The 23015-nt window shown below is 33.9% G+C and overlaps 1 protein-coding gene across 9 annotated transcripts in view; it reads right to left on the bottom strand.

Annotated features, from left to right (window-relative positions):
- The window catches only part of PPFIA2 (protein tyrosine phosphatase, receptor type, f polypeptide (PTPRF), interacting protein (liprin), alpha 2), a 749227-nt gene that overhangs the window by 138188 nt on the left and 588024 nt on the right, over positions 1-23015 (bottom strand). For 8 of the 9 annotated variants that reach the window (XM_006871823.1, XM_006871825.1, XM_006871827.1 and 5 more), the window contains 6 exons: positions 21269-21360; positions 16823-16958; positions 13705-13925; positions 9981-10218; positions 4849-4878; positions 2494-2624 (listed from right to left, as the gene is read on the bottom strand). In XM_006871823.1, the coding sequence (XP_006871885.1) occupies positions 2494-2624; positions 4849-4878; positions 9981-10218; positions 13705-13925; positions 16823-16958; positions 21269-21360 (848 nt within the window). Of the gene's footprint in view, positions 1-2493; positions 2625-4848; positions 4879-9980; positions 10219-13704; positions 13926-16822; positions 16959-21268; positions 21361-23015 lie in introns of those variants that run through there. The other variant, XM_006871831.1, reaches the window with a different exon arrangement.

Raw genomic sequence — 23015 nt, 5'->3', positions numbered from 1 at the left:
CTGCTCCTCGGAAACCCTATACAGGGTCGCTATGGGTTGGAACTGACTCAGTGGCACTTAACAACAACAATTTATGAATTTAAAATTACCTGGGCAGTATCTATAAGCAACCCATTTACCCTAATTATTATTATATATTATTCTTAATTATAGTTCTCATGTATTCTTTTAGTATATGATAATTCTAGGTTCAATTCCTACCAGTAGATTCAGCAATATTAACAGGAGAGATTTAATAAGTATTGAAGATATTTTTATAGATGTTAATTTATGACTATCATAATGAATGATCTAACTTTAGTTATTCATTCTGGTTAATATGACTTCACATTCTCCCAAACTCCAAAACAATAGTTTATAGTTATGTTTAAATGTCATTCATTATTTTTTAAAGCTGTAGTAACTTTTTTTTTCCATATCAGAAGTTAAGAAGAGGAAGAGGTGAATGAAAAAGAATGAGGTGAATGACAGGCTTTTCAGCAGAAAAAGTCTTGTTTTCAAAATCATTTTGTTATTAAATTATTATGTTAGATTATATAAACAATATATCCAGAGATATCACAATTGAAATAACAATTGTTAAGTGACTTGGAGTCAGTTTTGACTCATAATAACCCTGTATAGGGTTTCCAAGGACTGACTGGTAGGTTTGAACCCTGACTTTGTGGACAGTAGTCCCATGCTTACCTTACAGAACCATACCAGGACTCCTAGTAAATATTACTGCTGTTGCTGTGTGCCATCAAGTCTGTTCCAACTAATGGTGGTGGCCCACGGTGGTTGTGTCCCACCAAATCAGTTCTGATTTATAGTGACCCTGCATAGGGTTTTTCCAAGCCTCATCTTTTTCTCATGAAATGATTGGTAGATTTGAACTGCTGACCTTGAAGTGAGCATACTAGTTTGTAATCAATTACACTATCAGGAATCCTTGGTTCCAACTCATAGCGATGCTGAATAGGGACTCTGAGGCTGTAAATATTTACAGGAGCAGAAAACCCCCTCTTTCTCCCTTAGGTTGGCTGGTAGATTTGAACTAATGGACTTATAGTTAGCAGCCCAACATGTAACCTGCTATACAACCAGGGACCCTTTAGTAAATACTACGTATGTTTGATTTGACTGTTTCTTATAATATGTCTCAGTGTGAAGACAGTAAGATGGCATTTTTAGACTTAATTGCTCAATTTATTGACCATATGCCTAATTTATACTTGTTGTTGTTAGGTGCTGTTGAGTTCTTTCTGGTTTCTAGTGAGTAAAGTACTTCCCAGTCTATTTCAGTCTGGAAAGTCCACTGAAATCTGTTCACCATGAGTGACTCTGCTGGAATTTGAAATGGTGGTGGTGTAGCTTTCAGCATCATAGCAGCATAAAATCAACACAGTGCAACAAACTGAGAGGTGAGTGGTGGCATTTATACTGTTGTCCTAGCTGTATGTTATGCTCCTAATAAGTCTTTCCTCTAGTCTGACTTTTAAATTGCAAATATCTGCTGAAAACAGAGCTAGTCTCATAAAAATTGACTAGTTATAAGATCACAATATGTAACTAATTTTAAAATGTCATCTCAAAATAGAAATTTGGTTAATTTGTAAGTGATAATTGAGAGAGGAAGCAGGAAAATATTCCAATAGAGTATTATTTCTCGAACCAACTGTTTTAATATAAATTAAAATTTATAATGTGCTGGACTGCAGGGTTAGTTTGAACTGCAAGGTCAGTTGTTCAAAACTACCAGCCGCTCCTTGGAAACTGTAGACAGGGTTGCTATAGTAACCCTGTACAGGATTTCCAAGGCTGTAAATCTTTACAGGAGCAGAAAGCCTCATCTTTCTCCCGCGGAACAGCTGGTAGTTTCAAACTGCTGACCTTGTGGTTCGCAGCCTGATTCGTAACCACTACGCTACCAGAGCTCCTTTTATTACCTCATTATTACCATCCCCTTAATGTAACGTCTTATCCCCTTAATGTAACATCTTAACATAACACTTTCTTTCCTGTGTTTCTTGGTTCTATTTATCCTTCTTTCCCAACCCTTCTGAATTGTGTCTTTAAGTAACTGCTGCCCCTATGATCTCAAATGGTGTGTGTACTTCACTAGTGTTTTTATCTTGCCTACATACCTATCTACTGCTTGACTACAACTTGAACCACAGTGGTAAGTTGATTTCTAGACCTGAAAGGTGACCAAGGACCATGCCATAGACTCAAGATTCCACCAGTCTCTATCTTAACAGTATACTTGGTCTTATTTGTTTTGTTAAATGATTTTGAGTTTTGTTCCACATTTTCTCACACTCTATCTGGCACCTTCTAATGTGATTTCATTCAGAGCAATTGGTAGTGGTTGCTGGGCACCATCTAGTTCTGGTCTCATCTAGAACATCCTGAAGGCTGATGTTCATGTATGACACTGACTTTACAAAGCAATCTATTCAATAACACATCGAGAGGGAGCACAGACTGTACAGTGGTTCTGAAGAATTATACCTCCGGGCATCGTTGTGGTAGGAAGATGGGAGGGTGTGAGTCATTCTGATGGCTCTAGGAGTAGGGGGAGGTGAAGTTTCACATTTAATGGTTGCTTTATCCTCCCGACCATCTTCTTCCACAACTGCAATCTAGAAGCGAAAACAAAACAGTCAGATGAAATATGTGGACAATTTCAAGAGAAATGATTTTAAATGAAGAATTAATATAGCACTATCATTTGAATAATTGAAATACAAAAACATCTTTAGGAAATAGAGATCTTGCATATACAAATACACATTATTAAAAAGTTAATTTAAGAGCTATTAAAAAGTGAAGACAATCTAATTTAAAAACTTGTTGTTTTTAACATATTGTTAAAGAGCACATAAGCACTATAGTTTAATATCCAGGGACCATGGGAAAGCTATGCTGAAGTCCATTTCAACATATTTGAACGTAAACTCTAAAAAATGATAATAAACACATATTTGAGTCAATTAAGTAAAAAATAAATATATGTAGTCATTTTATCATAACATTATATCATACAAGTGGGGATTATTTTAAGTGAGAGGACAAGTTGGCAAAGTATAGCGTTACCAAATAATGTTTTGAAATCAATACGGCTAATAAATTATACTCCAGGGTGTCTAGGAAATGATTTCCAGGGTTTTTTTGTTTATTTGTTTTTTTAGAAAACAAGCTAGGAATGAAACAAATGAAAGTTGTTTCATTCCAATACCAATCATGGGAAAATCGTCAGACACATAGAAAATCTTTTTTTTTAAAAAAGGAAAACATAATATAGAGAAAATTATTTTAAAGAAAAATTCAGTTCTGGGTCCAGAAAAATTCAGGATACCATAAATTTATCAGAGCCAGAGATACAGAGTTGTATGAAAACACAACTTTTAACTATCAGATTAACTGTAAAGAACAAATAAAGCCATTTTGACAAAAACTAAAGGATCAAATTAAACTCTGTTCTTACTGAATTAAACTAGTCTTTGGTCTTTGACTTACCTGCCTGTCTGTCTGTCTACCTGCATGCCTGCCTGCCTGAAACTCCATGTTTGCTTAGCTTCAGAATCAATGCAAACCCCTTAGAAGTTCATAAATCTAAGAAGTATTTTCTCCCTATGGTCAAGCCAGGAAATACAATCTAAGGAAGAGATTTTTGGCACAGCTGTCTTTTATGTAAAGAAGATCCAATAAATATTTCTTCATAATATGAATGTAATAAACAGAATTGCTTGAAAAGGTTTTTAAGCTGCCCGTATCTAAAGTTTTTCAGACAAGTAAAAGTATTTCTGTTTTACAAGCTGTTTTAAGGAAACAAGATCCTGGCACCAAGATGGTTTTCACAGATTCTTAAAACCTCTGACTAAAGCTCTTTAAAGCTCTTTAAACATCACCAGAGATGTTTTAAGATCCCACCTGAAGGACATGTGACTAAGATTGAAACCTCTATAATTAGTTCCAGAAATCATTCACTCTATGGAGTCTTGGTATGGTGTTGTAAGATAAACACTGGACAGCTAACAGCAAGTTTAGCAGTTCAAACCCTATACAGGGTCTCTATGAGTTGGAACTGACTGTATAACACTTAACAGCAAAAACAACATGCCTCTCAACTCATTTTTTCAATAGAAGCCCATTTCTTACCCCTAACACATCTTTCTTGAGATTTCAACTAAAGACTAACCGGTAAAATACATGTACAATAGTTTCTTTCTTCCCTGTATCTGTCTTTGTTACAAATTCCTTATTTGGAGTCATCAGCTCTCACTATGTGGGCTGATCTCTCCCTGCATTCAAATGTAATTTTTGTCTTTTTTTTTTTATGAATAAATTCTCTTAAATTCATTTTCAGGACTGAGTAGAGTTTCTGATTACAACATCGATGGCATTTCTTTCAGGACATCAATGTGTATTGAAATATATAGAAAAAATGTTGAAAAAACAACTATGAGATATATAGTTCAGAAAAAAATATTTCTAAACACAGCAAAAGTGAAAATTGTAAAGCTGTGTTTTGAGAAAATATATCCTTTAATTTTGTATTGTTATTATGCATAAATATATTTCTCTAGGGTAAAGACTTATGCATTGCAAAAATTTACTATATTGTTTGCTGTCAAAATATTCTGTGGAAATTCAGGATATTTATTCCATGTTCCAGAATGCATAAACACTTTTATTTTTTAAATAATTATTTTTATGACCACACTTATACAATTCAATGACACATAATTAATTGTAATATTTTATACTTATAAAAAACTTCAACTGGAAGGAATAACATTTTAAAGCTTTCATAGAAAAGATAATATTTTATGTAATCATATATAAGTTTTATTTTAACAGTACCTTTCTCCGATGCTTTCTTAAATCACTGGGCTATGATTGTAATAAAAAGAAAACAGAACTAGTCAATGATTACAAATGGACAATTTTACAACTTTTCAAAGAATCTAAAATTTTTCATCACTTAATAGATCTGCTAATTTTACTTAAGCAAATAAAACTTACTTTTTATTAACTTATTCCATTGAAATTATATTTTTGCTGCTTTGGGGAAATGTGTTCACTTTATTCCATCCTTTAGTCTAACTAGATATTGCTAGCATTTTATTTATGTTTTATAGATTCATTTTTAGTTAAGAGTAGATACACTGAGATGAAACAAGTAGAATGTAAAGCTGATAATCTCATCTATAAACCTTTACTCAATTCACAATAAACTGTTAAAAAGAAGTGAATACAATGAATGCATGTCACAATACAATGAGTATGTGTTTGCAAGATATAAATACACAATGCACTTCATATAATGCTTTATAATCTGTTTTCTGTCTCTAGATTGTCTGATTTTACTCGGAATATTGAAATAGAATTTAACTTAGCAAATTTCAAAAAACGTCAATATTTTCCACAGCTAAAAGATAAGCTAGCTGTATTTCAGTACAGTATCAGTCCTCATGTGCCACTGCAGAATAAACACTAGCCCGCCAACCACAAGGTTGGTGGTTCAAACCCACCAGCCACTACTCTGAACCCTATGCAGGGTTGCTATGCATTGGAAGAGACTTGACAGCACTTAACAGCAACAATACTACATTTGATGGAAAAGTTGTATTGTGTAATAAGGGGTTCCTGAAATTCTTTCACTGTTTTTCTGATGAAGAATTTTAACATTTTAAATATTTTTCTTTCGTCAAGATTGCCTTATTATTTCCAATGCTCAAATTATAGTTTAATAGTATTCATTTACTACAGGTTAATTTATTAATAGTTGCTAAAAATTATGAAAACACTAGTATCTTTTTCACATATGACAAAATACACCCAAATTATTATAAATATATTATCACAGTATTATAAGATAATACTATCAGGGTCAGGATGTTAATGATTATGAAAGTATGCTAAAAGGGCAAATGATTATGCTGTAGAAATGTATGGGAATAAAACAAAACTACAGAAATCAAATGTTTAACCAAATCCAACTGCATTGCTGACTAAATTGTTATTTGGAGTCCTAGATTCTTATTATAAAGCGATTATCATTATTATGTAGTACATATCACATATGCATAAATGAATTCAGAGACAATAACATTATTAACCAATAAAATAAGTGGATCATAAGTAGTTAAAATTTAAGACTAATATACATTAGTTTGAGTGAGTTCTGATTAGTTGGTTATGGTTCTGATTGGCCATTGCCTGCAGTGTCAGTTTTGCAATATTTTAAATATCAAGAGGGAAAATTAGCATAGAATAGAGTACTCAGTGGTTTAAAGAGGTAACTGTCTCCTTATTGAAAAATAGTCATTTTTTTTTTCAGATTTCATAGCATGCTGATTTTGTTAGTGGCCTTCATGAAGGTGCTGATTTCTGTTGACATTATACATGACCCAGAAGAACAGCCACCTGGTACTGCATTCTCTTCATGACCTACAATTTGCTTGAGTCATTGTCTTATTGTATCAAAATATCTCATTGAGAGTTTCCCTCATTTTTGTTGGGTTTCTATTTTGATAAACATTTCTTCTCTAGCCATTCATCTTTCCCAATAACATGTCCAAAGTAAGCAAATCAAATCTCACCATCCTTATTTTTAAGGAAAATTCTGATTGAATTTCTACTAAGACTGTCTTATTTGTTTTTATGGTAGCTCATGGTATAGCCAATATTGTTTGTCAACATCGTAGTTCAAACACACAGAATTCCATAATTATACAGAGTTTGATTATGGGAAACATTGTCATACCCATAAACTGTTTTATATTTTAGTTCTTAATTTTAAAATAACAAAAACAATGTGTACTTACATACATAACAGGAATTCTAAAAAAATAATATTTTTAAGATAAAATGAAGCATTTACTGATTTATATTTTCTTTTATAAGTAAGAACAATATATACATATGAGTACATGCTGAGCAAACAATCTGAGAAGTTGGATTATATGCAGAAACAAATGGTATCAGGATTGGAGAAAGACTCATTAATAACATGTGATAGGCAGATGATACAACCTTGCTTGCTAAAAGCAAAGAGGACTTAAACTATTTACTGATGAAGATCAAAGACCACAGCTTTCAGTATCAGCTGCATCTCAATGTAAAGAAAGCAAAAATCCTCACTACTGAACCAATAAGTAAGATCAGGATAAAAGGAGAAAAGATGGAATTTGTCAAAGGCTTAATTTTGCTTGGATCCAAGATCATTACTCATGGAAGCAGCAGTCAAGAAATTAAATGAAACATCGCATTGGATAAATCTGCTGCAAAAGACCTCTTTAAATTGTTCAAAAGTAAAGATGTAACTAAGGTGTGCCTCACCCAAGCCAAGGTATATTCAGTAGTCTCATACACATTTAATAGTTGGACAATAAAGGAGAATCATGGAATAATTGATGCATTTGAGCTATAATGTTGGATAAGAATATTAAAAGTACCATGGACTTCCAAAACAAATAAACATGTATTGGAAAAATTACAGCTGGAATGTTCTTTACGAGCCAGGATGGCGAGACTTCTCTTGTACTTCCGACATATTATCCGACATATTATCAGGAGAGACCCGTTACTGGAGAAGGACATCATGCTTGGTAAAGTGGAAGGTCAGTTACAAAAGGAACGACACCCAATGAGATGGATTTTCACAGAGGCAGCAGCAATGGGCTCAAGCATAACCATGATTGTGAGATTAGTACAGGACCTGGCATTGCTTCATTCTGTTGCACATGAAGACACTAAGAGTCAGAACTGATTTGATGGCACCTAACAATGGAGTCCTGATGTGGTGCTGTGGGTTAATGCGCTAGACAACAAAGTCAGTTTGAACTGCAAGGTTGGTGGTTCAAGTTCACCAGTCACTCCTTGGAAACCCTCTACAGGGTACCTATGGGTCGGAACCAACTTGATGGCATTTACCAACAACACTAACAACAGCGTGTATATAAATGTATGTATGTGATGGGGTTTCAAAATGTTCATGGAAAAATTCAGTTATGTTTATATTTGATTTTCCCCATGAACTTTTAAATTTCCAATTGTATGCACTGGAGTTCTGGTGTAGCGCTATAGGATAAGCACTAGACTGCAAATCTCAATGACAGCAGTTCAAACCACTAGTCACACCTGGAAATCCTATACAGGGTTGCTATGAGTTGGAACCGAGTCGACAGCACTTAACAACAACATTAACTGTGTGTGTATGTGTGTGTGTATGTATATATATATAAATTCATTGCAATGAAAATAATTCTCACAATTGCTAGCAAGCAAGATTACATATTATCACAAAATAGTTAAAGATTCCATGTAGACAGTGAATTAAATATCTTTATTCAGATATGACCCATTACCATCAAATCAATTCTAACTCATAGTGATACTATGGGTTAGAATAGAGCTGTCTCATAGAGTTTCCAAGACTGTTCTTCTTTGGAGACCTGGTATGTGCTGCAGATTAATGCGCTGGACTGCAAGGTCATTTTGAACCACAAGGTTGGCAGTTCAAATTCACCAGTCACAGTTTAGAAACCTATACAGGGTCACTATGAGTTGGAACTGACTCTACAGCACTTAACAACAACAATACTTCTTTATACGGGCAGACTGTCATATCTTTCTTCCACTGAGTGACTGGTGGGTTTGGATTGCAAACCTTAAGGTTAACAGTCAAATACTTAACCACTGTGAGTCCTTATAGGGTCACTATAAGTTGGAATGGACTCCATGCCAGTGTGTTATTCACATTGACTATACATACACAAAGAAGCTATGGGAATGTTTGTAGTGGCTTCAAGAATCCTATCTACAGTTAATTTCATTCTCTATTATCAATTATTTATACTCCATTTACTATACTTGTATTACTTATATACTTTGCAATATATAGACTACAATTTTACCTATTAAATAATTTTGATTAATCTCTATTATTTTTATTGAAAATTTAAAATTGTAATAATATAATTTTAATATTTTCCACTAGAAAAATATAGGATTTTGCTCTATAAACAGTAAAGAAACTTTTAATATTTATTATTTTTCATTTCCACATATTATTAGAAAATCATAGCAAAGAACAGAATAGTAGGTGCTTTTGAGATAGAGTTTGAAGATAAATCTAGCTCCTCCACTTACTAGTTAAGTAAACCTGCAATGAACTCATTTTTACCATCTTCAGTTACCTGTGTTTTAAATTGAGATAATACCCTTAGGCCTTTGGTTATCATGAAAATTTTAAATGACAGCATCATAGCATCAGTAGTATTCCAATGATAGTTCCAAGAAGCTTTTTTTTAATATCATTTTTAGCAAGGCACACTTTGGTTTTCTCTCATTTATGTTCAAGAGGTCTTCTAATTTAGGCTTTCAACTCTTAATGATAAATCTACAAATAAATAAAGCCCTTTAAGAGTGTGAAAATTCTGGCATAAAATTCTAAAACACAATGAAGAGAATGTTTGTATTACTTTATGACCCTTCTTATTTATGTTATATTATGAGATTTGTTGTTGTGAAGTGCTGTCGAGTAGGTTTCGACACATAGCGACCCTGTATAGGGTTTATAAATATGGTAAATTTATAAATCAATTTCAATAATAAATTAAAGCAATTATAATTATTATTTTAGTTATTTATAAGTTTAAAAATATCAGTTCCAATTTATTTTATCAAAATGTCTTTGGTAAAAGTGTACTTAATGGATTTAAGTCATTTGGATTGCTAATGTGATATTTAGATTCCTGCTCTGCCACTGACTTGATGTTGACCTTAGGAAAGATCTAGCTATATGGACTATCATTTCTTTATTTCATAAAGAGATAATAATTGTACCAACCTCATAGGGTTTCTTTATAAATAGATGAAAGATGAAAATAAACAAACCTCCCTTAGACTGGTCTAAGCATCCTGTAAATGTTAGCTAATATCTCATGAATATTATTAAGGGCAAATAAACTTTGCACACATAATCATACCAGCGTCATGACTCCCATACGATCCATTTCCCTGGCAGGGCTTCGAGGGGTGAGCTTTGGTGTGGAGTGTCCACTGGGAGGAGATGAACTGGCCAGTGATGAGGCTGTAACTGAAGCAGTGATGGAGGTACCTGGGTGGACCCTCGCCAAATTCAGACCTTCCAGGCTCACACTAGCCACTCTATTCTCAATTTCTTCAGCACGCAATTCTGTAGATTCTTTTTCTTCCTGAATTAGCCTGAAAGATACAGTTTTATATATTGTTTATGGTCTCTAGGTGGTGCAAATGGTATGCACTCAACTACTAAGCGAAAGTTTGGCATTGAATGTAAAGTAGATAAAGAAATGGAAGAAACGACAAAATAAAAGAGCCGAACAGAAAATTTCAAATGACAGCCTGAGAAGAGAAGACAAAGTGAAGTATTGTAATAAAATGTGCAAGGACCTTGAGTGCAAGGACCTTCTAAAAGGAAGAACACATTCAGTATTTCTCAAACTGAGAGAGCTGAAGACAACATTCAAACTTCAACTTGCACTACTGAAGGACTCTGTTGACACAATAGTAACTGAAACAGAAAGCATCAAGAGAAGACAGAAGGAATACACAGTCAATGTATGAAAAAGAACAGTTAAATGTTCAAACATTTCAGGAGACAGCATATGGCAAAAAACTGATGGTACTGAAGGAAGAAATTGAAGCTGCATTGAAGGCATTAGCAAAAAAGAATGCTCCAGAAACTGGCTGAATGCCAATTGAAATGTTCCAACAGACTGATGTTTCCCTAAAGGCACTAGTCTATGCCAAGAAATTTGGGAACCAGCTACCTGGCCAACCAATGGGAAGATTTCCATATTTGTGCCCATTCTAAAGAAAGGTGATAGTACAGAATTTTCTATTGAAAATAGAATGAATATTACACATTAGTAAAAATTTGCAGAAGACAATTCAAAAATTGTTGCAGCAGAACATTAACAAGGAGTTGCCAGAAATTCACACTGGATTCAGAGGAGGACATGGAGCCAGGGGTATCCTTGCTAATGTCAGGTTGATCATGACTGAAAGCAGAGAATACCAAAATAAAGTTTACTTGTGCTTTATTTACTTTGCAAAGGCTATATGGAGAATGGCAATTTCAAAACACTTCACTGTGCCCATGCGGAATTTGTACGCAGATGAAAAGGCATTTATTCAAAAAGCACAAAGGAATACTGTGAGGTTTATATTCAGGAAAGGTGTGTGTCAGTGTTTCATTCTTTCACCATACTTATTCAGACTGTAGGCTTAGAAAATAATTGAGAAACCAGACTATGTGTAGAACTCAGTATCAGAATTAAAGTTGGGATCATTAAGTATCTAAAATATGAAGATGATACAACCTTGCTTGCTTGAAGCACTTGCTAATGAAGATTCATAAATGGATTACAAGTCAATGTAATGAAACAAAATAAACATCATGATAAATGGAGAAAAGATTGAATTTTCCAAGAATTTCACTTTACTTGCATGCACAATCATTGCTTATTGAAGCAGTAGAGTCGAGAAATCAAACCATGTATTGCATTGGACAAATCTACCTCAAAAGATTTCTTTAATGTTAAAGAGTAAAGATGTCACTTTGAGGACTAAATTGCACCTGGACACAGTCATGGTATTTTAAGTTACTTGGTGTGGCACTGTAGGATAAGCATTGGACTAGGAACCAAAAGTTTGGCAGTTCAAACCCAACCAGCTGCTCCTCGGAAACCCTGTATAATGTTGTTATGTGCCAGAATTGACTCAATGGAAGTTAACAGCAATATGCATGTAGAAGCTCAATAACGAATACGGAAAAATGAATTGATAATAATTTGAATTCTGGTGTTGGAGAAGATTATTGAAAATACTGTGTATTGCCAATAGAGCAAATAAATCTGTCTTGAAAAAAGAACAGCCGGGGTGCTCCTTAAGAGTGAAGACAGAAAGACTTTATTTTATTAGGAGAGACCAGTTAATGGAAAAAGACATCATGCTTGGTAAAGTATCAGTGAAAAAGAGAAAAGACTTCCCAAAGATAGACTTACATGGCAACATGATGGGCTCATACAGAACAATGGTGAGCATAGCACAGGACTGGGCAGGCTTTCATTCTGGTGTGCACAAGGTCACTATGTGTCAGAGCTGACTAGACAGCACCTAACAACACCACCACCAGCAGAAAGTTAGGTAAAAGTTAAGCTTTAGTTTTTTTAAAAATATGACAGCAATTAGACTTGTTAATAAGTTTTAGGCACCATTGAAAATAATTACTCCTTGCCATTGAGTTGCTTCTGTGTCATAGAGACCATGTAGGACAGAAAAGAACTTCATTATAGTATTTCCAAGGCTATAATCTTCACGGAAACACACTGTCCATCTTGCTTCCATGGAGCAGCTGGTGGGCCCAAACCACTGACTTTTTAGTTAGCATCCTAATACTAAATTACTGTGCCATATAAATCACAAATGCTAGGAATAGCGACTTTCATTTTTAATGTAATATATTACTATAGATGGAGTCCTGGTGTGGTGCTGTGGAATAAGCACTGAACTGCTAACTATAAGGATGCTGTTCAAATCAGCCATGACTCAGAAACCCTATATAGCCTGACCCAACTTGACAGCACTTAATGATGACATTACTATATACATTTAATTTTATTGTTTGAAATAGTAGTAGCAACAGTAAAGTAGCACATTTAGCTTATCACATTATTTAGAGGCATGTTCTGTTTTTTTTGTTTCTTTGTTGTTCATGTCAGATTTCATGACAAAGCATAATGCCTTATCTTATTTTTAGCATATGCTCCATAGGTGATGAATTACAAAAAAAAAAAAAAAAAGTTACAAAGTTTTAAGGGTCTTAATATTAGTAAACATCTAAGAAAGCATTCTCCCCTGATACTGTAGCTTAAAATAGATTTAACGAAGAATATCAAGTAAATTTCACTCTGATATCTACTTTTAAGGAAGCTGGAGACTTATTAAATTGCCTATAATGTAGTACCTTTGTTGTTGTTGTTGTTAAGTGCCGTCGAGTCGGGTCCGACCCATAGCGACCCTGTACAGGGTTTCCGAGGGTGTAAATCTTTACGGGAGTAGAAAGCCTCATCTTTACTACAGGGTTAAATGCAACTTACAAATGCACTTCATTACCATACATATATTTTATTTAAATGATAAATTATAATTAAAAAATAGTATAAAATTAGTTGGAGAATATTTTAATAGATTTCATTTTTATATTACTCCTAATATCATTAATCTGTATTTTATTTTTGTTCCTTTTAAAAGCTGTCCAAATTCACTGCTTCCAGATTTTATTCAGGAAATACATTGATCTTCAGAGAGTCTTATGAAAGACACAGTTTGATTCAGTAGGAGTGGGGTAAAATCCAAGATTCTGTATTTTTAACAAGCAACCAGGTAATATCGTTACTGCTGATCTGAGGACCACATTTTCACTATTAAGGTCTTCTAGTGCTTTGAAGGGGAGTGTGGTGATTGTGTGCAATAAACACTGGATGGTAAACCACAAGGTCAGCAGATCCAGTCCATCAATCATTGCATGGGAGATAGAGGAGGTTTTCTGTTTGCAAAGAACTACAGCTTCAAAAATCATGTATGTGTTCATTATGAGTTGAAACTAACTCAATGGCACTTGACAAGAAACAATGCCTTGAAAGCACCAACACTAACTTAACTCACCTGATTTCCTTGTTTATGGCATCCAGTTGTTCCTGAAGCATCATGGCTAGAGTCTGGGCATCAGAATGACCGCTTGGAGAGAGAAGATCCATTGAGCTAAATATCGTTTCTCTATCATCATCATCAATATCAGACATTTCAGTGTCACTTTCAAAATGGTGGCTGCTTAGCACTCCGATTTGTTGAGTTCTATTCCATTCATGATCCCCAAGAGACTTCACCTGAATAATAAATGACAATGTTTACCATATTTGTCATATTTTCATTTTCAAAACAATATTCCATAAAAGACAAATATCAAAAAATCATGCATTTTTTATAGATTATCTGGAAAAGACAAAAACACTTGTTAACATATTAATTTACAGATCATTTAAGTAATACGTTTTATATCGTAAGTAATGGTAGACATTAAGTATCAGCATAAATATCAAGATTTTAATGTGCATAAAAATGATACATTTCCTTATGAGTTCTAGTGCAATCCACATTCAAAGAAATATTCTTTAGAGCATCTAAGTTTGCAACCTTTTTCTAATTTACAAATAACTCTAGGTTTATTCAGTTGTAGTCAAACATTACCATTTCATGTCCTAAATGCTTTATTTATATCTTCTTTAATAGGCAGTATTCACAAATATTGTCACACAACATATTACGCAAGAATTCTATCCTCATTATTCAGTTGTATAGATTTTAACAAAACTTTATAAAAATGTTGCAAATTGATTTGATGTCATCTTTACTGTTCTGGTCACTTGATGCCAAATTGATCTTGGAAAACAACAGAGGCTAATTTACATTACTACTTTTTAACTGAAATAATAAATTTTTCTGCAAACGAGAGTTTTCATTAATCAATAAGATGGTATTCTTTAAGCTGTGATCTGAAAATATGAGACTTGGGTATAAGACAGAAGACTGATAATTTTCTAAAATTTAAAAAATTTCTGCTTATTTTTGTGATAATATAAAATTATCTACAGGACCTTATTATATTATCCTATGTATTGACTCAGAGTCCTGGTGTGGCACTGTAGAATAAGCAGTGGACTAAAAGGTCGGTTTGAACTGCCAGGTCAGATGTTCAAATCCACCAGATGCTCCTTGGAAACACTATACAGGGTCACTATGAGTCAGAACTGACTTGATAACACTTAGCCTTAGCAACACAACATGTATTGACTTAATATTTGAGATTTTCTGTGCTAGCATTTGTGTTACCAATTTTTTGGTGCCTATTAGACTTATAAATTTGTAATATAAAAATAAATATATGTTGTTGTTGTTGTTGTTGTTGTTAGGTGCCATCCAGTTGGTACCAACTCATAATGACCATATGCACAGCAGAACAAAACACTGCCCAGTTCTGAACCAACCTCACTATAATTGCCATGCTTGAGCCAACCCATTGATGCTGCTACTTTGCCAATCCATCTCGCTGGGGGTCTTCTATTTTTTTCTCTGACCCTCCACCTTACCAAACATGAGATCCTTCTCCAAAGACAGGTCCCTCCTGACAATATGTCCGAAGTATGGGAGACGAAATTTGGCCATCCTGGCCTCCAAGGAGCACTCTACCGGCACTTCTAACCCAGACCGATTTGTTCATTTGGCAGTCCATGGCACCTTCAATATTCTCCTCCAACATCATAACTCAAAAGCATCAATTCTTCTACTGTCTTCCTTATTCACTGTCCAGCTTTCGCATGCATATGAGGTTATTGAAAATACCATGGCTTGGGTCAGGTGCTCCTTATTCTTCAAGCTGATATCTTTGCTCTTCAACACTTTACAAAGGCCTTGTGCAGCAGATTTGCCTAATGCAACATGTCATTTGATTTTTTGACTGCTGCTTCTGTAAGTGTTGATAGTTGATCCAAGAAGAATGAACTCCTTGACAAATTCAATCTTTTCTCCATTGATAAGAATGTTGTCTATTGGTCCAGTGGTGAGGATTTTTGTTTTCTTTACATTGAGATGCAATCCATACCGAAGAAGGCTGTGCTCTTTGATCTTCATTGGACAAATTTATGTTAATGAGGGAAAATAACTCAGAGAAGTACGGTGAGAATGGTTGCAAAAGTTGAAGAACATATTCAATATCAATAAATTGTATATTTGGAAACTGTTGAATTGATGTACTTTTCACTATGCCTATCCCTAACAACAACAACAAAACAAATGAAAATTTAAAAATATTAAAGAACTGAGATAGACTTCATTATTCTTTTTATGTTCACTTATTTATTTATTCATTCAAAGGACTTTGAATACCTACTATAAGGAATTTATTTATACATGACTTCTTGGTGTCAATTTAAAACAAAGGATAAAATACTAGTTCATCTGCATGTACTCACTTGGTTCACAGGATCTTATGAATTTGTGAGCATATGTAGATAAAATAGTCTTTTGGACACATCAAAGTGGTTGTAGTAAACACATGAATTTAGGAACATAAGAACTATATACTACTTCTTTATAAAATGCAGCTACATAGCTATGAACTAAACAGAACTTAACATCATATATCTACTCAATATGCATAATTTACTAATTTTGAGTTATTAACGAAGTGAAAGCTTAATACAGCAATATATCTTTCACAGATCTTTAATCACAGTTTCAGCTGTCTACATATATTTCCCCAAAGTGTTTTTACAGTAGCAATTTAAATTAAAAGTAATTAATTTTGATTAATAATATGAATGTCAGTGCTTATGCTTCTAAGCTTAAGTTAAGACTGGTGATGTTTAAAAGTATAGAAACCACCAAATGTGTGCTAAAGTTTTTATTACATTACTTGTCTGCTGTATAACTGTATAATGTTTTATGATTAATTTCTTACATTTCATTTTTTTACATCTAAAATAAGTACCAAAAATAGTACCAAATTCATAATGTTTTGCTGATAAATGCATAAAATTGCTGAGTATAGTTGCTGGCACATAGGAAGGGTAGATATTAAGAATATTTTAAAAATATGCATCTTAAGCCACATTTGAAACTAATAAAAATGCTAAGAGTTTTAATTCCGTCTGGACTGAAATTCTATCTAAAATGGGATAGTGTATTTATTTAACACTATTAAAAAGTTGAAATTAAAAAGTCTCACCTTTGGCTCATCTCTTCGCACACCCATGCGTCCTCTCCTTGACCTTCTAATTACTTTAGTTGTTCTGTAATCAGATTGACTGTCCACTAGGGAGCCCACTGAGTACCGCAACTCAGCTGAGGTGTCTAGATGAGTTCTGCAAAAAAAGAGGAATATGAAATATATCCAGTCTCAAAGACTATATTTACTAGTAAATCATCTGTTAAATTAGCAACAAAACAAAACAAAAATACAGCATAATCTCTCAAGGAAATCAATTTTAAAGAAGATAGTTGTTGAATTTTCATTAACATTTTAATGACTTTCCAGAAGGTCATAACAGAAATTCTATCCACACTTTCATTCCTTAAAGTCAGGTTGATTTTCTCATATAAGAATATGCTTGTAATCTTTCCTTTGTCTATTATTGTTGTTAAATACAGTTGTTGTTAAATGCTGTCCAGTTTTTTCCAGATCATAGCCACCTTGTTTAGGATTTCCCAAGATCCGTTGGTGAGTTTGAATCATTAACAGTGTTGTTAAGAGTTCATTGCTTATCCTATAGCACTATACCAGGACCCCTCAAATACAGCAGTACAATAATATATGATAATATTGATAATTAATATCATGATATTCATATACTTTAGATATTTCTCGTTAACTGGAAAATGCATAAATTTAGGGGAGGCGTCTTAAATATTCTCAAATGCTTACAATTTGGGAGAAATGTATTCACAGCTACTCTCTGTATTTCAATGTTAATTTAAAGCTTACGTATTGACCTAAGGTTAATAATTACTGTTTTAATAAAATGGAATGTATTACCAGAACACCTTTTCAGCTTTTGATAAGACTATATGCTTAGTGGTTACAAATCGGGTTGTGAACCGCAAGGTCAGCAGTTCGAAACTACCAGTGGTTCCGCGGGAGAAAGATGAGCTGTTCTGCTCCCGTAAAGATTTACAGCCTCGGAAACCCTGTGCAGGGTCGCTATGAGTTGGAACCGACTCCACGGCACTTAACAACAACAACAACATATGCTAAAAAGAAAAATCTTTGAATAAACACATTTGATTCTGAAATATGCTTAAAGGAAAAACAGTTGGAAAATTCCAATTGGAAAGTATTTTCACAATCGGTTTCAATAAACGTGGTAGTGAAGTACACTGTAATCAATGTGTAGAAATGGTTTCCAGAAGCATATTATTTATACATAGAACTACAGCATGAGTTTATTGCTATAATGGTGATGGTAGAAACAGCAGCGACAACATGCTGTTTTACAAAACGAAGTAACAGATCCAGTATCTGTAGGAATTATGCTTAAAGCTATGTTTCTGTTGAACATGGGGACTACTACTGATACTTTATACCTTAGTTCTCTTTATGAGCAAAGACAAGCATTTATAAATAACGGCATGGTTAAAAAAACAAGAGATGGTCTCGGCTTGCAATAACAAAAAGACTGAACTACTTGATGTAAGACCTTGCTTTTCCCCAGTTGAGATAATTGTTGTTGTTGTTAGGTACCCTTGAGTTAAGTCCAACTTATAGCAACCCTAAGTACAACAGAAGTAAACATAACCTACGAATCGGGCTGCGAACCTTAAGGTCAGCGGTTTGAAACTACCAGCCGCTCCGCGGGAGAAAGATGAGGCTTTCTACTCCCGTAAAGATTTACACCCTCGGAAACCCTGTACAGGGTCGCTATGGGTCGGAACCGACTCAACGGCACTTAACAACAACAACAACACCATCCTCACAACTATTGTTATACTTCAGCCAACTGTTACTGTGATGTGTCAATCCATCTCATTGGTGGTCTTCCTCTTTTTTGCTGACCCTCCACTTTACCAAGCACGATGTTCTTTTCCAGAGACGGGTCCCTCCTGATAAACATGTCCAAAGTATGGCAGACAAAGTCTCATCATCATGGCTGCTCAGGATGATTCTGGTTGTCCTTCTTCAATACAAATTTGTTTGTTCTTCTGGCATTCTATGGTATTTCAATATTTTTCTCTAACACCATAATTCAAATGCATCAGTTCTTCTATTAATTGTCCAACTTTCAAATTCATGTGAGATGACTAAAAATACCACAGTTTGGTTGAAGCACTTAGTTCTAAAACTGATATCTTTTCTTTTGAGCATTTTTAAGAGGTTTTGTGCAGCAGTAATGCCTAATGTAATATATCTTTGCTTTCTTGATTGCTGTTTCCATGAGTGTTGATTGAGGATCCAAGCAAAATGAAGTCTTTGACAATTTCAATGTCTTATCCATTTGTTAAGGTCCAGTGATAATGATTTTTAAGTTTCTATTAGTATTGGTCCAGTGGTACAGATTTTTACATTTTATTTTCAATGAGGTGTAATTTATATTGAAGGCTGTTTTTTTTCAAAACTTTATCGTAAGCATTTTAGATCCTTTCACTTCCAACAAGCAAGGTTGTATCATCTACATTTTACAGGTTTTTAATTAATCTTCTACCAATCCTGATGCCACATTCTTCCTCATATAATCCAGCTTTCAGGTGATTTGATTAGCAAAAATATTTAATAAGTATGGTGAAAGGATACAGTCCTGGTGTACACCGTTCCTGATTTTAAATGATTCAGATCCCCTCATTCTGTGCTAAAAACTGTATTTTTTCTATGCACAGGTTCTCATGAGGACAACTAAGTGTTCTGGAGTTCCCATTCTTTACTATGTTATTTATACAAAGCTTGTCATGATCCACAAAGTTGAAAACCTCTGCATTGTCAATAACGCCAATGTAAACATCTTTCTGGTATTCTCTGTGTTCAGCCAAAATCAATCTGATATTCATCTGATATCCCTAGTTCCATGAGCTCTTCAGAATCTGGCTTGAATTTTTGGCATTTCCTTGTCGATATTCTGTTGTTTTTGTTTTTATTTATCTCCAGTGAAATTTTACTTACATGTGATATTAATGATACTGTTTGATGACTTCCACATTCTATTTGGTCACCTCTGAAAGGGAACAGATGTGGATCTCTTCCAATTGTCTAGGTAGCTCTCTTCCAAATTTCTTGGGATAGATAAGTGAGCACCCCCAGTGCTGCATCAGTTTGTTGAAATATTTCAATTTGTATTAGATCAATTCCTAGAGCTTGTTTCTTGCCAATGTATTCAATGTCACTTGAAATTCTTCCTTTAGTTCCATCAATTCTTGATCATATGCTGCCTCTTGAAATGGCTGAACAGCAACTATTTCTTTTTTGGGTACAGTGACTGTGTATTCCTTCTATCTCCTTTTGATGCTTTCTTCATCATTCAGTGTTTTGCCTTTAGAATCCTTCAATATCACAATTGGAGGCTTGGATTTTTTCTTCAGCTCTTTCAGTTTGACAAATGCTGAGCATGCTCTTTCTTTTTGGTTTTCTAGTTCCAGATCTTTGCACATTTTATTATAATACCTTGTCTTCTAGACATATTCTTCATCTATATCTAGACAATTCTGAAGTCAGTGTTTTAATTTCTATAACCCTTACTGAAGGGGTGCTCTGTTCTTTGATTTATACCATTATATATAGCAATTTCGGCATCCTTGGTGGACCAAAATCATGCTCCTTTTCCATGTTTTTTTGAGTTTGTAGAATAAAAAATATCAGAAACGGCAAGATCAGGAATAAAAAGTGGAAGGGGTAAGATTCCCCAATGACATTTTCCTAGCACAGCCCTTGTTATCTATAAAGAATGAGCAAGTACACTATCATGATGGGGAAAAAAAAAAAAGAATTAAAATTCCTTGGCCTTTTTCTCAATAATGCAGTTTTTAATTTTCTTAAAACTTCTTTTTAATAAGCCCTTATGATGATCTTATATCCTTCAAAAATATATTATGATTACCTTTTTGGTGATTATGCATTCTCTCCATCTTCTTTTGATGCTTCCTACATCATTCAATGGAGACCTGCTGTGGTACTGTAAGATAAGCTTTGGACTGCTAACTGAAAATTCATCAACTGAAACTCACCAGCCAATCCTTCAAAACCCTATATAGGGTCAGTATTAGTTAGAACCAACTTAAAGGTACTTAACAACAAACAACTATATAAATAAATATGGAATAAGGAAGGCAATGATTGAAAATTTCATTACATACTGGCTTGAAGGATTTTTACATAAATTTTATTTTGATATAGAAACTGTAAATTAGTAAGGAATCAAAATGGGTAACAACTAAGCAACCAAAGTTACTTTACTTTTTCATTTCATTTGTTGTTGCATAAGTGCCATCCATTAGGTTCTTATGCAAAGTGACCCTGTATAGGTTTTCTGAGAGCTACTGGTGTGTTTGAACACTGACCTTGCAGTTAGCAATCCAGTGCTTATCCCACAGAACCATACCTGGGATCCTTTTATTTGATAAGATATAAAACTTTAAATAAATTCATATTGAAGTTCAATGAACTACAGCTAAGCTTTTAATTCAATGTTACCTTGAAATTGCAGGTTCAATTAGAGATCCAGTTCTCATTTTCATTTGGTCAAGTTCAGATCTCAGCTTTTCAATTTCTTCTGCCAATCTTTCCTAAAAAAAATTTAAAGAAATGTTGCTCAAATGATATGAATATGCCAATAATACCTACATTCAATAGTTACATTTTAAAAAACCAAGTTTAATGTCTTTATAAAAGAGAGAAATATGGTGCACATATTTTTACTAAAGATTATTGAGCATGATAGCAAGGCATATGTCTGAAATTTCTCCTAGAATGAAAGCATGAAAAACAAATATGTATTTACATTTCTTAGCATTAACTGATCCTAAAGTTTTATAAACTTAATGGTAATATTAGTATTAAGAGCAGCTGTGTATTAATGACTTCAAAATGCAGAGTACAAATCATAGCAAAAATTTTTTTAAAGAAGGAAAACCTTCTATTTATGCATTAAGTAGAATTATTATTGTTCTATGATGGATGAAGAATACATGGGTGAAATAGAAGGAAAGCAAATTTGCTAGGTCTGGTAAAAATGTATAAACTTTAAGAAGTAAACTGACCAATCAAATATGGAAGTGGCTTGTGAAATAAAGATGGGTCAAAATAGCTCTAAAGTTTTTAATCTGATCAACTGATAGAAAGAAGTTGAGATTTCCTGAGAATACTACTGAAAAAGCAGGTTAGTTGGTAGTGGTGTAGGGATCAGGAAGAGTGGATAATTTTGAAATGTCTATGTGTCTAAAAGTAAAGTATTATAAAGAAATGTACAAATATCTGGAGTTAGAAAACAAAAGTGAAAAACAAGTTCAGTATTTCTCAAGCTGAAAAGTTGAAAATAAATTCAAACTGACTTGCAATATTGAAGGGGTCAAAATATTGAATGTCACAGAAAGCATCAGAAAAAGATAGAAGGGATATACACAGTCACTGTACCAAAAAGAAGTGGCTGACATTTAATAATTTCAAGAAGTAGTATATATTCACGAACCAATAATACTGAAAGAAGTCCAGGCTACACTGAAGACATGGACAAAAAACAAAGTTCCAAGAATTGACTGAATACAAATTGGAATCTTTCAACAAACTGATGCAGCATAGGAGGTGCTCACTTATCTTTGACAAGAAATTTGGAAGACAGCCACTTGGACAACCAAATGGAAGACAGTCATATTTGCACCCATTCCAAAGAAAGATGATCCAACAGAATTGGAAATTCTTGAACAATATCAATAATATCATATGCAATAAAATTTTGCTGAAGGTAATTTAAAAATGGCTGCTATTGTACATGAACAGGCAACTGCCAAAAACTTGAGCTGGATTCAGAATAAGGCATGGAACTAGGGATATCACTGTTGACTTCAGATGGATCTTGGCTGAAAGTAGAGAATACCAGGTAAGATGTTTACTTGTGCTTTATTGACTATGCAAAGCCTTTTTGACTCTGTGTATCACAGACGTTTATGGATAACATTGCAAAACATTGGTATTCCAGAGCACTTAATTATGTTCATGAAGAACCTATACATAGAGCAAGAGGCAGTAGTTTGAACAAAACAAAGTGATACTGAGTGGTTTAAAAATCAAGAAAGGTGTGCATCACCTTTTTGTATTCTTTTACCATACTTATTCTCCAACATAGAGAAGCCAAAGCAAATGGAAAAAGTGAAGAGGTGCAAGAGCTGAACAGGAAATTTCAAAGATCAGCTCGAGAAGATAAAGCCAAATACTATAATAAAAT

This window comes from Chrysochloris asiatica, unplaced genomic scaffold (assembly GCF_000296735.1).
Source record: "Chrysochloris asiatica unplaced genomic scaffold, ChrAsi1.0 scaffold00175, whole genome shotgun sequence".
In the NCBI taxonomy this organism is placed as follows: Eukaryota; Metazoa; Chordata; class Mammalia; order Afrosoricida; family Chrysochloridae; genus Chrysochloris; species Chrysochloris asiatica.
This window is presented reverse-complemented; position numbering and strand designations above follow the sequence as displayed.